The 14,653-nt window shown below is 55.5% G+C and overlaps 2 protein-coding genes across 2 annotated transcripts; both read left to right on the top strand.

The window, feature by feature from the left end:
• Positions 1-2,639: 2,639 nt before the first annotated feature.
• On the top strand, positions 2,640-5,050 carry APOC1 (apolipoprotein C1). Its single transcript, XM_081274640.1, has 4 exons — positions 2,640-2,687; positions 3,318-3,390; positions 3,830-3,977; positions 4,932-5,050. Exons 2-4 carry the CDS (start codon positions 3,333-3,335, stop codon positions 4,990-4,992), a joined length of 267 nt encoding a protein of 88 aa, XP_081130766.1. The 5' UTR covers positions 2,640-2,687; positions 3,318-3,332; the 3' UTR covers positions 4,993-5,050.
• A 7,034-nt stretch (positions 5,051-12,084) lies between these two features.
• On the top strand, positions 12,085-14,027 carry APOC4 (apolipoprotein C4). Its single transcript, XM_081274227.1, has 3 exons — positions 12,085-12,213; positions 13,465-13,597; positions 13,842-14,027. The coding sequence occupies exons 1-3, from the start codon at positions 12,138-12,140 to the stop codon at positions 14,005-14,007; spliced, it is 375 nt and encodes a 124-aa protein (XP_081130353.1). The 5' UTR covers positions 12,085-12,137; the 3' UTR covers positions 14,008-14,027.
• The last annotated feature ends 626 nt before the right edge of the window (positions 14,028-14,653 follow it).

The raw sequence follows: 14,653 nt of genomic DNA, 5'->3' as shown, positions 1-14,653 counted from the left end.
CTCCTGCCTCAGCCTCCTGAGTCACTGGGATACCAGGCGTGCTGCCCACTGGTCGAGTCTCAGTTCCTCATCTTCATAACACCTGTTTCACAGTGGCTGCCACCAGAATCCCGATGGGCCCTGTGGACTTGGTTGACTGCTGCTTCGCCTTTCTCTGCTCCTTCCCTCCTTTGTCTCTGTCCTGCTCTTCCTTCAAGGTCCATCTTCTGGTTTCCTGTTTCCCTGGACCTCTGTTATCTCTCCCTCCTGCAGTGGGTTGTTCTTGCTCTCTTAGGGGCGGGCTTATTATTGCTTTCTCCCCTCCCACCTTCTCCGGGTCTGTCCCCTCCATCACGTTTCCTCTGAGCCGCAGCCTTCCTCAGCCCCAGCTAGCCTGCTGCCTGGCCTTTGCCCTCTCTGGCCTGAGCATCCCCTGCTCTGCGTGGCTCTCCATTCTCCTCTCCCCAGCTGTGGTGCCCAGCTTTTGTTTTTCCCAGAAAGCCTATGGGGTGCAGGGTTCAGGCTGGGGAGATGAGAGGCACCTACCAGGCACCCTGTAGGAGTCTGCACAGGCCCTGAGCAGGGCTGGGAGCCAGCCCGCAGAGGCAAGGGTGGAAGGATTCTGGAGGGGCTGGCTGCCTTCCCCTCCCACCCCCTCAGTTCTCAGAGAAAGAGCAGGGTTCCCACCAACTGGGGCAGGCCAGGGCTTGAGCTGTGTCTCCGGGGTTTGGCCTGTGCCTCCCCAGTCCCCTGCTGGCCTTGGCACACCCTGAGCTCAGCTTTCCCTGGCACAGCTTTGAGCACCCATGTGCAGGCAGGCTCCCCCTCCTGGAGGTGACTCACCCAGCCACTGGGGAGGGGAAGGGTCACTGGGCTCAGAGACCAGGGCCTAGTTGGCTGGGGGCATACCTGTTCAGAGCCTCAGTTTCCCTGGTGAGGTGACAGATGCCACCTCCACTATAGAACTGAATCCTGAGCCGGGCGCAGTGTCATACACCTGCAATCCCAGCAGCTCAGGAGGCTGAGGTAGGAGGATGGCGAGTTCAAAGCCAGCCTCAGCCAAGCGAGGTGCTAAGCAACTCAGTGAGACCCTGTCTCTAAATAAAATATAAAATAGGGCTGGGGATGTGGCTCAAGCGGTAGCGCACTCGCCTGGCATGCGTGCGGCCCGGGTTCGATCCTCAGCACCACATACAAACAAAGATGTTGTGTCCTCCGAGAACTAAAATATAAAATATTAAAAAATTCTCTCTCTCTCTCTCTCTCTCTCTCTCTCTCTCTCTCTCCCTCCCTCCCTCCCTCCCTCCCTCCCTCTTAAAAAAATAAAATAAAATATAAAATAGGGCTGGGAATGTGGCTCAGTGGCACAGTGCTTCTGAGTTCAATCCCTGGTACCCCCTCCCCACCAAAAAAAAAAAAAAAAAAAAACTGAATTCTGAATTCTATGCCTGAATCTCAACAACTTGAGAAGCTGAGACAGGGGTATTTTGAGTTCGAGACCAGCCTCAACAAATTAGCGAGGCTCTCAGCAACATAGTGAGACCCTGTCTCAAAATAAAAAACAATAAGGTCTGGGAATGTGACTCAGTGGTAAAGCACCCCTGGATTCAATCTCTAGTACCAAAAAAAAAAAAAAAAAAAAAAAGAAAAGAAAATCCTTACTATTGAATTCTCACCAGTGGAGACATCTAAACAGAGGGTGCCCGACTTCACCACAGCCGTGGCCAGACCCAGGAGGAACAAGGACTGAGGAGTGAGATCAAAGACTAAGAGGGTGCTGTGGCCAGTGGCTGACCCCAGCAGGGATCCAGAGAGCCCTCCCAGAGTCCAAGAATGGAGTGGGGGACAAAGCCCTCTCATTCCTCACTAAGGTATTGAATTGAGTGCTTGGCCCTCCCTCAGTTTCCCCACTGTCAAAACCAGAAACCCCTGCAGCAGAGGAGGAGACGAGAAGGAAATAGCAAAGGCGCTGCTACCCCATTCCCAGAGAGATGCAGACATCCGGGTGGCTGTCTGTGGAGCAGCAGGAGGGTCCGGCCAGAGGCCAGCACACAGGGACGGGAAGCTGAGTCGCCCGGGGGTGTTGCAATCCTGCCAGGGTCGCATTGGTGCCATGCCTTTCACAACCAGCCCCCCACCCCCAGAGCAGACACGTGGTTGTGGGGGCACATGGCCAGCCAACCTAGCGTCTGGGGACGGCCACCCTCCCCACCAGCTGCCAGGGATCACTGGCGGTCAAAGGCAGCCCATGGGGAAGGGGGGAGGCCTTGGAACACAGCCCTGGAGAAAAGATGTGAGACGGGGAGGAAGTGGAGGGGCAGGCTTGGAGCCAGGAGGGGATTGGGGGTGCAAAGCCAGGAGGGGCTGGGGGGCAAGTGATGGGGTTGCACAGTGGGGGCTCTGCAGCTTCGGTTTTGCAGTTTAGAGAGGCAGAGGAGGCAGACGTGGAGGTGCACACCGGAGATCTTACAGACTCCAGAGACTGAAGCAAGAGGATCACAAGTTCAAGGCCAGCCCCCGGCTATTTAGCAAGACCCTATCTCAAAATTTAAAAAAGACTGGGGATGCCGCTCAGTAGTTAAGCACCTCTGGTTTAATCCCCAGTGCCAATACCTAAATAAACAGGCAGAAGAGACATGTACCCCTAAGAGGAACTGAAGTTTGGACCCCAGAGATCAATCACCCAGGGACGCAGAGGACACTCCCAGGTGCACGGGGCGGGCAGCTGCAGGGCCAATGTCAGAAGAGGGCTGGGGGTGGCGGCGAGCCAGGCACCGAGGGAATGTCTGAGCTGGGGAAGTTTGCAGAGGGGGTAGGGCAGGTGGAGGAGGTGGGCTGGGGACACAGCAGGCACCTGGGATGAACCTGAACCACACAGAGTTTTTCCTGAGACTCCTGAGGGGAGAGGGCAGCAGGGAGGGGGTGAAGCTGTGCCCCCCGAGTGCAGGAGGGGGGCCACCGCGGGCTGAGGGTGCGCCCCACTCCCAGGTCAGGAGGTTTGGAGGGAGGGTGCTTAAAAGTGACGGGCCTTGGCCCTAAGGGACAAGTCCCGGCCAAACTAATAGCCCTCGGACTCCCACCAGCCAGCTAAGAGCAAAAGGGAGAAAAATGGGTGGGCACAGCGGTGGGGCGGGGCCACGAGGGCGGGGCTTAATTTGCCCCGCCCCAGCCCAGCCTGATAAAAGCCCGCGGGTTGGGGACCTCCTACCCTACCTGGTCTGGGACTGTCCTAGCCCAGGTTGGTCCCAGGAGGGAGACACAAGAGCTGGGTGGGGGTGGAGAACCACCGTGGGGAGGGAAGTGGGGCCACTAATGTCGCCACCCGCCTCTGCCTCCAGGTGCCCCTCGCCGCCATGAGGCCCCTCCTGGCGCTGTCGGTTCTGGTGGTGGTCCTGTCCGTGGTTCTGGAAGGTAAAAGTGGGCTAGGGCAATTGGGGGATTGGAGGTATGGGACTAGGACGCTGGCCACAGCCTCGGGGTCCAGCATAGGGAGTCCTTGAAAGCTCTGGGGCCCTTCTGTGCCCTGGTTCCCCTGCAGTCCTCTGGTCACCCACCCCTAGCATGCTAGGAGGGTCTCAAGGTTCTCTAAAGGTCTGTCCCGTGTGGCAAGACTGCCCAGGGAGCCCCAGCGACAGGTGACTTATGGGCCCCTCTGGGACTGGCTGTCCCTCATCTTCCTCCTTGCAAGGGACAGGAAGGTGAGGGCCACTCCAGTGCCCCGCCCCCATTCTAACTCCAGGATCCCCAAGGGTGACTTTCAGGGACCTCCATATCCATCCCTGGAACCCCATTCTAGGGATTCTGCCTAATCACTGACATGTTTTCACCTCTCCCTCGTTTGGGGGAGCAGGCCCAGCCCCAGCCCAGGCTGCCCCAGACGTCTCCAGCACCTTTGAGCAAATCCCGGGTAAACTGAAGGAGTTTGGAAACATCCTGGAGGACAAGACCCGAGAAGCCATCCAGCACATCAGAAACAGTGACTTTGCTACCAAGACTCGGTTAGGGCCCTTCCCAGGGGGCCGTGAAGGGACCTGTGGGTGAAGCCCTGAAGGGAAGTCCAAGATTAGCAGATTGGGGACACTGAGGCCCTAAGAGGCTTACAATATCCCTGTGGTCACCCAGCTAGATCTCAGGGTGCTAAGATTCACGGGACAGGTGCCCTGACTCCCATCCTGGAACATTTTAGAGATGGGCCTGGGGGGTCACAAAGGACCCCAAGCAGGACAGTCCGCAGGCTGGTATAGACACCCTTCTTCCTGAGGGATCCCAGGAGAGGGGCGTGACAGCTGCCTGAGACCCCTCATCTCCAAAAGGGGTAGTTCTGAGGGGAGTAAGGGAGAGGGCCCTGAGTGGCACCTGGCACGTGATCAAGGCCGATGCACTAATTAACCAACTTTTGTGCCCTTGGGCAAGTGGAGAATCCTCCATTTGTTAAGAGGTGTTTATTGAGCATCTGCTAAATGCAAGGAAGCCACCAACGTGGGGAAGTACACAGAGGTGACAAGTGGGGGAGACAGATGATAAACTGGTGAATCCCAACTAGTCCGCATGAGGTTAAGCACTGTGAAGACCCTAGAGAGGATGGGGGTGACAACCAAGGAAGGGAGAGCAGCTCTTTGAGATTAGTGGCTAGGTCTTCTCTGAGGAGGTGACATATTCAATTGAGATCTGAATGATGAGGAAAACTCAGCTGAACCAAAATTTAGGAAGGATGTTCTCTGTGAAGGGAAAGTACAAAGGCCCTGGGGCAGGAAGACCTGTCAATAAGGAGAGGACTTCCAAGCAAGGGGGACAGTTCAGGAAAGGCCAGAGGCTGGATTGAGGGACAGGAGCAGACTTGGTGACAGTGATGGGGACTCAGGAAGGGGAAGATCAGGGAGTCATGGATAGAGTGGAACTGGGACCTCCTGGGGGGGCTCCCGCAGTGACTCCTTCCCCCATTTCCCCCTCAGGACCTGGTTTTCTGAGACATTCACCAAAGTGAAGGAGAAGCTCAAAGACACCTTCTCCTGAACTCCTCAGGATGGAGCCTAGGCTAAGAGGGCGTACATGAAGCTCCAGCCCGTCACCCCACCTAATAAAAATCCTACAAGAATTCTCCCTGAGTGCGTCTTCACTGTGGGTCCTGAGGGGCTGCAGGACAGGGTCAGGTGGCGCCCTAAGGACGGCTGGCGGGGACTCCAAAGTATGGAGGTGCCTCGACTTGGCCTGTGCTCAGGAGGTTTTAGCTTTATGATCCCCAAAGAGCCTGAAGAACTGTCGCTCCCAAAAAGGACACTGAGGCCCAGAGATGTGAAGTCCTTGGTCAAAGATCACATAGGCGGGGAGCAGAAGGCAGAGTGAAGCCTCAACCTCCACTTTCCCTGGGCTCCTTTCCTGGTTTGGGCTGCTCAGGACAAGAGGCTGGGTTTGATTTATCACGGCGCATAGTAGCTGCTCATTAAACTTCAAATGCAGAGAAAAGGGAGACGCAGAGGAAGGCAGGGGTGGGACTGGCTAGAGCCCTGATGCAGACCAGCAGTCCTCAGCCTCCAGGTTTCCATGTCCCCTCCTCCAGGAAGCCCTGCCTGACTCTAAGCTGGATCAGCGCCTTGCTCCCAGCCCTGCCCACTCTGGGTCATCACTGCCTGGGGACCAGACTGTGAGCCCCAGAGGGCAGAGGCAGGACTGTTGTCCCCACAGTGCCTCCAGGCATTACCCAGCATGGAATCAGTCCCAGTATGGGGGCTCAGAATATTAGGTAAAATAACGAAGCTAAACTTGAATAGAAGTCTGTCTTCCCCCCCCCCCCCCCCGTTTTTTATGGGCGTATCAGCGTTATACATAATGGTGAGATTTCCTGTTGTTTTCTTTTACCACGGTTGAACCCAGGGTCACTCTAGCACTGAGCTACACCCCAGAGCCTTTTCTTTTCTTTTTCCTCTTGACACAGGGTCTCTCTAAGTTACCCAGGCTGGCCTTGAACTTGATCCTCCTGCACCAGCTTCCTGAGTTGCTGGGATTGCACCATACCAGGCTAAAAGTCCATCTTTGTTTTTTGTTTTTTTAATTTTTATTAGTTATTGATGGACTTTTATTTTATTCATTTATTTTATGTGGTGCTGAGAATCGAACCCAGTGCCTCACACATGCCAGGCCAGAAATCTACCACTGAGCCCCAGCCCCAGCCCCTAAAAGTCCATCTTAACACGTTGAAATTCCTACAAACCCCTGTCACATAGAGGCTGCCACGGCTCCACTTATTTTCATTTATCTTATGGTGCTGGGGATGGAACCCAGGATGGAACCCAGAGCCCGTGCCTACTAGGCAGGCCTCTGTCACTGAGCCCCAGCCCCAGCCCTTCCCTCGGCTCCTCTGCCTCCGCTTCCCGCTTACTGATCTCTAATGTGTGATGTCTACTTCATCCTTTGCCTGGTTACTAGGATGCCAAACCCATGCCACCTGTCTTTTCTTCTTTTTGAGGTCCCAGGGCCTTGCACATGCCAGGCGAGTGCTCTAGTGCCGGGGTACAGCCCCACTCCTTTTTTTTTTTTTGTACCAGGAATTGAATCCTGGGACGCTTTACCCCTGAGCCACATCCCCAACCCACCCCCCTTTTTTTTTTTGGTACTTGAGATTGAACTCAGAGGCACTCCACTGAGCCACACCCTCAGCCCTATTTTGTGTTTAATTTAGAGACTGAGACTGGCTTTGAACTCATGATCCTCCTGTCTCAGCCTCTCAAGCCTCTGGAACCAGGGGTATGCGCCACAGCACCTGGCATCCCTAGCCCTTTTTACTTTTCATTTTGAGACAGAGTTTTGCTAAGTTGCTTTGGGTCTCACTGAGTTGCTGAGGTTGACCACCATCTTGTCATCCTCCTGCCTCAGCCTTTTGAGTCTCTAGGATTCCAGACGAGTGCCACCACCCCTGGCTCATGGAAACTGTCCTGCTCCTGCGGTGCCTCAGTTCCTAGAACAGTGCCTGACACACAGTAGGTGCTCAATAAACACTGTGGCCAGGTGGAATTGTCACCCAGTGGTACAGCTCTTGTCCAGGATGTGTGAGGTCCTGGGTTCCAGCCCCGGCACCTGCAACAAAACCAAATGACAACTCTCCAAAGCCATGAAGATCACTGGGTTTCCACTTAGGGCAGATGGGCAGACGCTCAGGTACAGGCATCATCCACTCCTGAATTCCGAGTTTGCGATTTCCCTTCTCTGTTTCTTACATCAGAGGCAATGCATGTGTTCTTCAGGATCTTGACAGCATAGAGCCCTGGTCACACCAAGGAGACACCCAGAGTCCCAGGCCCATATGTGGAGTCCACACTTGCAGTGCAGCCAGGGCAGGGAAAGGGCTCCATGCTGGGCACCTGGCCCAGCCCCTGGGGCTGACAGGGATTCCTGGGGGAGGGGATGTGAAACCCTGGTGATTCAGAATTAGCCCAAGAGAATCAGGGCCAGGCGCAGGGGTGCACCCCTGTAACCCCAGCACTTGGGCCAGGGCTCAGGTGGGAGGATCCCCCTGTATCAAAATAAGGTAAAAATAAATAAAAACAATTAAAAGTCTGGGGGACATGGCTCCATGGTGAAATGCCCCTGAGTCCAATCCTCAGCACCAGAAGGAAAACAAAACAAAAAACGAGTAGATGCCCTGAATGACGCTCCGGGTGAGACTGTTCAGCAGTTCCTTCAAAAGCTCAAGGACAGACGGGGCGGCCTGGTGGCACATACCTGCTGTCCCAGCAGCTTGGGGGGCTGAGGCTGGAGGATCACCAACTTCAAAGCCAGCCTGGGCAACTCAGCCAGGCCCTGTCACAAAGCAGAAAGTAAATGGGGGCGGGGCGGGGGGGGGTGGACTGGGGCTGGGGCTGGGACTGAGTGGTAGAGCGCTCACCTAGCACAGAGAGGCCCTGGGTTCGATCCTCAGCACCCATAAAAATAAACTAATAAAATGAAGACACTGTGTCCAACTGCAACTAAAAATAAATGTTTTTGTTGTTGTTGTTGTTGTTGTTGTTTTTTAAAAGTAAATGTGGGGGCTGGGGATGTGGCTCAAGCGGTAGCGCATGCGTGCGGCCCAGGTTCGATCCTCAGCACCACATACCAAAAAGTGTGTCCGCCGAAAACTAAAAAAAAAAAATTAAAAAATATATATATAAAAAAAGTAAATGTGCTTGGGATGTAGCTCAGTGGACCAGGGGATGTCACCCAGCGCCCCTGGTTCAATCCCCAATACAGATAGAGAGAGAACAGTAGTTAGACAAAGAAGCCAGACACAGAAGCCATCCATTCCTCTCCATTCCTGTGAAACATCTGGACAGGTGAATGGCTAGGGGCGGAAGGTAGGTAGAGCCGGGTCGGAGAGAAAGGAAGGGGGACCACCGCGAGGCTTACAAGTCTCCTTTAGGGATGATGAAAGAATGTTCTGGAATTGGTGGTAATGGTTGTGCAAATTGTACTAAAACCTTATTTATTCATTGATCTGCCTGGGCAGCTGGGGAGGGACCCAGGGTACAGGCCTGTGCTGGGCAACTGCGGTGCCCTGGGCTTCCTCTGTGACCGCTGTTTACCGGTGACGGGTCCTTGCTTCCCCAATGCTGAAGGATAACACCAGAGAAGCAGGCCGAGGCGAGAGGAGAGTGGACAGTGGAGGCTTCATTAAAGGATAGCGGAAAAGGCTTCTCCCCAGGAAGAAGGGGACCCTAAAGGCAAATCCATGGAATGGCGGGCCAGGTCTGCCCTTTTTATGGCTGAGGTCTTCTCTTAGTGTCCCACACTCCTGTCCTTGGTCTCCCTCTGTCCTGCTGTGATGGAACGCAGGTGGGAAGGCCAGAAGGTGGGAGAAGGGGGACTGATGGACAGGGAGGAGTGATCTGGCAGGAAGGGCCTGGGGGGTCTGATTAGCACCTTGCTGTTTGGTGCAAGCTGCTTCATTAACAGTTCCTTAGGTTGGGCTCAGGGCCTTGGGGACATTAGCATTTCAATTTCCCCAGGTTTTGTTCTGGTTGCCTGGACTCCATTTTCTTAATGGCCTCCGTTTTCTTCATCTCACTCACCTTAGACCTGATTTCCCTAACTACACTAACTACCTATCTTCAAATCTGGCTTCATATCTTTGACCCTTCAGATTTCCTTTAGAGACGGGCCTCCCTGGCTCCCCAGGCTGGCTTTGCACTGACCCTCTGCCTGGCGTTGGGGTCATACGCACTGCACCAGCTTAGAGGGGGATCTTTTTTTTTTTTTTAGTATTTTTTTAGCTGTAGATGGACAAATACCTTTTTTTTGTTTATCTATTTGTATGTGGTGCTGAGGATCCAGCCCAGGGCCCTGCGTGCTAGGCCAGCCTCCCCCGCTGAGCCCCAGCCCAGCCCCTTAAAGGGTGAAGTTGATGGAGTGGGAATGACCTCTCAGTTTCCATCAGGAACGAGTGGATGGCGACTTCCCAGAGGGAAGGCAGAGACCGGGACATCTCATACCCCTTTCTACCCAGATTCCCTCCCCAGACAGCGCAGGCAGCAGGGTGAGGGGTCAGAGAGGCCCGAAGATGAGCCAGAGGGTGTCTAGGGATTGGGGGAGGGGAGGGGTCTTGACGGGCGAGGACCCTGTGGTCAAGGGGAGAGGAGAGTGACTGGGGGCGACGTGGCCAGGCCTGGTGGCGTGGAGAGCACAATCGCAGGTCCAGAGATGCTGTCTGCCCTCAGACGTGTCCCGTGTCCGGGGTCTCAGGGTCCATGGCCACCAATCCTAGTCCCTCCCCCTCCCCAGCCCCCACAGGTGTTTTTCAGTTGCCTCTGAAGTCCACAGTGAATGACCTTCGGCCTGACCCCCGTCACTAAGATGAGCAAACAACAGCCCGCAGCCCTCCCTGCACACAGGCCTTGGAGCTGGGGCAGGGGACAGAGACCTCCCCCACACTCTCCGGTGCAGGCCTCTCCAGGTGGGAGGGGCAGAGGAAATCCCTGCTTAGACCGGTGGAGAGTGAGGCCCCATGCAGATGCACACCCACACCCGCAGCCTCAGTTTCCTCATCTGTAAAAAGGGGATTCCGGGCCTGTGATCTCAGGGGCTCTGGAGGTTGAGGAGGAGGATCTTGATTTCGAGGCCAGCCTCAGCCACTTAGCAAGATGCTGTCTCAAAATAAAAACTAAAAGGGGCTTGATGTGGCTTAGCCGGGAAGCACCCCTGGGCTCAATCCCCAGTACTAGCCCTCCAAAAGCGGGGGATATCAAGAATGCCACCTCCTAGGGCCCTGGTGACCTCTGCCCCTGTGACCACGCTCTGCCTGTTGCACAGCAAGTGGTAGGGACACATATTCTAAATTCTAAATAGAGAGCAGCAGATGATGACCAAGCACCTCCCCTGGGCACTCCATGTGCTCGATCTCCTGATTTCTTTTATGCTCCTGCTCCCTGGTGAGCCTGTGAGTCGAAACCTTTGACTCCCAGGCAAGGACGGTGGGGGCAGGGGAACAGGCCCAGAGAGGTCAGGTGACCTGTATCAGGTCACACTGCTGGGAAGAAATGGAGTTAGCTCTGAACACCCAAAAAGGCACAGTGGGTTTATTTTTATTTGGGTTTTTGTTTCTCTGTTGGGTCACAATCCACATGACACACATTTTCCTACTTCAGCCATTTTTCGGTGTATATAGTGCACCGAGTACATTCAGGTGGTTGCACAACCATCCGTACTATTTCCAGAACTTCCTCATCATCCCAAACAGCAACTCTGGGTAGTCTTATCTTTTTTTTTTTTAATGTATTTTTAAATGTATAAAAATGGGTAAAATGTATTTTAAAAATTAGACTTTTTATACCTTTATTTATTTTTATATGGTGCTGAGGATCGAACCTAGTGCCTCACACATGCCAGGCAAGTGCTCTACCACTGAGCCCCAGCCCCAGGCCCTTGGTAGTCTTCTCTGGTTGGTTATTGTTAGCAATAACCTCCAGGGACTGTGTGTTCAGCACCTACCATGGGGAGGTCCAAATTCTCCCGGAGGCTCCAGATCAGGACCATCCTATACAGTTGTTCAGGTTACAACCAAGGTTAGCGTCTCAGAATTGCCACTTACAAACAGAGCATGCCTGTCATCCCAGCAACCTGTGAGACTGAGGTGGGCAGATCCCAAGTTCAAGGCCAGCCTGGGCCACTTAGTAATACTGAGTCTGGTTGAAAATAAAAAGGGCTGGGGATGGAGTTCCATCGTAAGGTGCCCTGAGTTCAATCCCCAGAATGAATTTTTTTTTCTTTTTACTTATTCATTATGCTAGGCAGAGTGGCACAGGCCTGTAGCCCCAGCTACTCAGGAGGCTGAGGCAGAAGGGTCACTCAAGTCCAGGAGTTGAAGGTCAATCTGAGCAACATAGTGAGACCCCATCTTTAAATTAAAAAAAAAAAAAATCTGTCTTAAAAAAAAATGAAAGAAATCATTATTGAACTGAAATTCACATGCAACTGGGTGTCTGGTACTTGATCTGCAACCCTAGACCAAGGCATCCCAGGATCCCTGGCCAAACCGTGAGCCCTGGGGTGTGGCTGGGTGCTCTCTCCCCACCTCACACCAGGTCTGTGCCTGCTGCGGCCCTCTAGGCCTGCTGGTCAGCAGCTGGACCTTCCTGCATGGGCCCTGCTCAGCCTTCACAGGGACCTGGGGGGCAGGTGCTCGTCACCCTCCCATTTTACACAAGGAAACACTGAGACCCGGAGAACGGATCGTCTCTGCCTGGTTGTGCAGTGAGGGAGACAGGCTTGGAGGCCCAGGGCTGTCAGCAGAGCCAACCAAGAAGAAAGAGCTAGAATGTTCAGGATTCAAGGGATGGCAGGAGGTGAATGGGGAAGAAACACAGGTTGGGGACCTGGGACTTGTACCACTGTCCAGCCATCCAACTCTGGCCCTGGAGAGGCCCTGCAGCTCTCAGAGACAAAGTAAATAATCACAGCCACCGTCCATGAGCACCCACACTGCTGGTCTCTCCCTTAAGGGGGGTGGGAGGAGAGAGGCCAGCGTGGGCGGGCATGGCCTCAGATTGTCACTGTCACCTGGGCCCTTCTCTCTGAAGTCCCTGCCAAGGCCTGTGGGGAGGTGGCTGTGGGAGGGCTCTGCTGGTGCAGCCAGCCCCTCCCCAGATCTGGAGAGCTGAGCACAGAGGGGCTGAGAGACGGAACCCCCAGAAATGCCGCTCCTAGGAGACCGGGCCCAGGCCCTGCCCTCCCTCTGCTTCTGCCTGCTGGTCCTGGCCTGGGTTGCGGGTGAGGAGCGGGGTCTCATGTGGGCTGGTAGACATGGGTGCGGCCCTTGGTGCCCGATGCTGTGTGTCAGCGCACATGTGTGACTGGGGTTATACATGTCAGGGGCTGGTGTGAAGTGTAAACGTGGGGTTGGTACAAATCACAGTGGTCATTTGCGTGTGATAAGCAGATGTGTGTGCAGTTGTGGCAAATGTGCATGCCAGAGAATGTGCTTGTGTGTACTGGGTCTATGTGTGTGAACAATTAAGCTGGGCACGATGGTGTATGTCTGGAATCTCAGTAGCCAGGGAGGCTGAGGCAGGAGGATTGAAAGTTTGAAGCCAGCCTCAGCAACTCAGTGAAGCCCTAAGAACTCAATGAGACTGTGTCTCAAAATTAAAAATAAAAAGGGTTGGGGATGTGGCTCAGTGGTTAAGTGCCTCTGGGTTCACTCCCCAGGATCAAAAAAAAAAAAAAAAAAAAAAAAGAAAAGAAAAAGAAACAGGAAATTGGAGTGTGAGGCCATGTGTGAGGGTTTCTGTGAGCGTGCAGGTGTTGGGCGTGTTTTGCACCTGGATTTCTCTCACATGGATACAGTGCCTCTGTGTGTCCAAGGCACTGTCCTTTGTGCACTGTGTTAGCTCCGGTTGCCTCCAGAGGCAGGTGTATGAGCCCCCCATTCTACAGAAGGGAAAACTGAGTCTTAGAGCAGTTATGTCGTGAGCAGAAGCCATGCAGGTCACGTGGTGCCTCTGGACAAGTGTGTGTGGTGGGCCTGTGTCACAGGTGGGCTTGTGGGTGGGGTCTGCACATGTGTGTGGGTGCTGCACCCACAGGTGTGTGCAAGGAAGCAAACTGTGACCCACGGTGGGACATCTGGCCATGAGGAGGGGCTGACAGCATGGCCATGCCAACAGCCATCCTGTGTGTGTTCTCCCTCCGCTGTGTGCTGTGTGGTGGTGGTTCGGACCCTGTGCAGGGCCTGAGGGGAACACGGGAGGCTGGGGCTGTCCCAGACAGCAGATCAGGTGGCTAGAGGAGGCATGGCGAGGTGGAGACAGACGGAGGGGGAAGACCACACAGGGCAAGGGACAGCTCTGGGGTACAGGGAGAGGGGAGAGTCAATGGTGGAAGGGGACAAGAGGTCAGAGGGCCTAGGAGGGAGCAGGAGGCAGCCCAGGCCCCGGAGTGACAGGGGGTGAGCTCGGGGAGAGACGGAGGAGTGGGGTTCTGGGGTCCCAGCAACTCAAGCTGCTCTCTGGTCCCCCCCAGCATGTGTGCCCACAGGGACCCCGAGCCTTGAGCCAGGCCCCGAGAAGAGCCGCTGGAGCCTGGTGCCGGGCAGGCTGAAGGAGCTGGTGGAGCCGCTGGTGACCAGGACCAGAGAGAGGTGGCAGTGGTTCTGGTGAGCTTGCGCCGGCATTAGGCTGGGGGGAGAGCAGGCTGGGCCCCGGGGCTGAGGGAGGAGGCTGGGGCCTAACCCTGGACTCTAGGTCTACGGGGAGTGGAGGGGCCTGGGGCTGCCATGGGGGCTGAGGGCAGTGGAAGGTGAGAGGGCAGAGCGGGGACCCTGGGTCAGAGGGAGAGGAGGCAAGGGCAGGGCCTTCGGAGGGGCTTGGGGTCTCAACTGTGGTGTCCCCTTCCTGCAGGCGCCCTGGGGCCCTCCAGGGCTTCATGCAGACCTACTATGATGACCACCTGAAAGACCTGGGTCCCCGCACCCAGGCCTGGCTCCTCAGCTCCAAGGACAGCCTCCTGAACAAGGCCCAGAGCCTGTGTCCCCAGCTGCTCTGCAGGGAACGGGCCCAGGATTAGCCTGCCCACACCTCCCCCAGCCCCAATAAAGACCTCCTTATCTGTGTCCCTGTCCAGTCCCCTCCTTTGTGAAGCTGGAGATAACCCTCTCCACCCATGCCCAGGAATTATGAGTGGAAGAGGCCACACCTGGCAGGGGGGAGACCCTGGGGGATAGGGGTGCTGGGGGAAGGGGCTGGGGGCGAACCGGGTTGGGGGACTTCAAGGCGCCTGTGTTTCTGGGGAGCGGGGAGGGTGAGCGGGTCCCCAGGGTGGGCCCTCAGAGCTCTGCCCTTGTTTCCCAGCAGACTCAGGCCCCAGGCCCCGTTCCTGGTGGGTGCTTGGGACGCCCAGCCCCTCCGCAGCTCCCACCGCCCCCTCTGTCAGAGAGGAATTACCAGTCGGGGTTATCTGAGGTTTGACCTGGGGTTATCTGAGGTTTGATCTGGCAGTGGACAGACGTCACTGTCCTTCTTGCCCTTCCTGCCCCCCGCCCCGCCTCGGTGGCTCTGTTGGCCAGGACTTTGGCCCAGGCTGAGGAGGTGGCAGCTGTGGAGGGAGGTGGGCCTCCAGGGGTATAAAGCCTGGGTGCCTGTCGGGAGCTGGTGAGGACAGAAGGCAGAGCCAGAGCCCGGTAAGAGAGGGCCTGCGGGGGCGGGGTAGGGAG

Source organism: Spermophilus citellus, assembly GCF_964194105.1.
Source record: "Spermophilus citellus genome assembly, chromosome: 18".
NCBI classification, from domain to species: Eukaryota; Metazoa; Chordata; class Mammalia; order Rodentia; family Sciuridae; genus Spermophilus; species Spermophilus citellus.
Note: the sequence above shows the minus strand (reverse complement) of the source record. Positions and strands in the feature narration are given on the sequence as shown.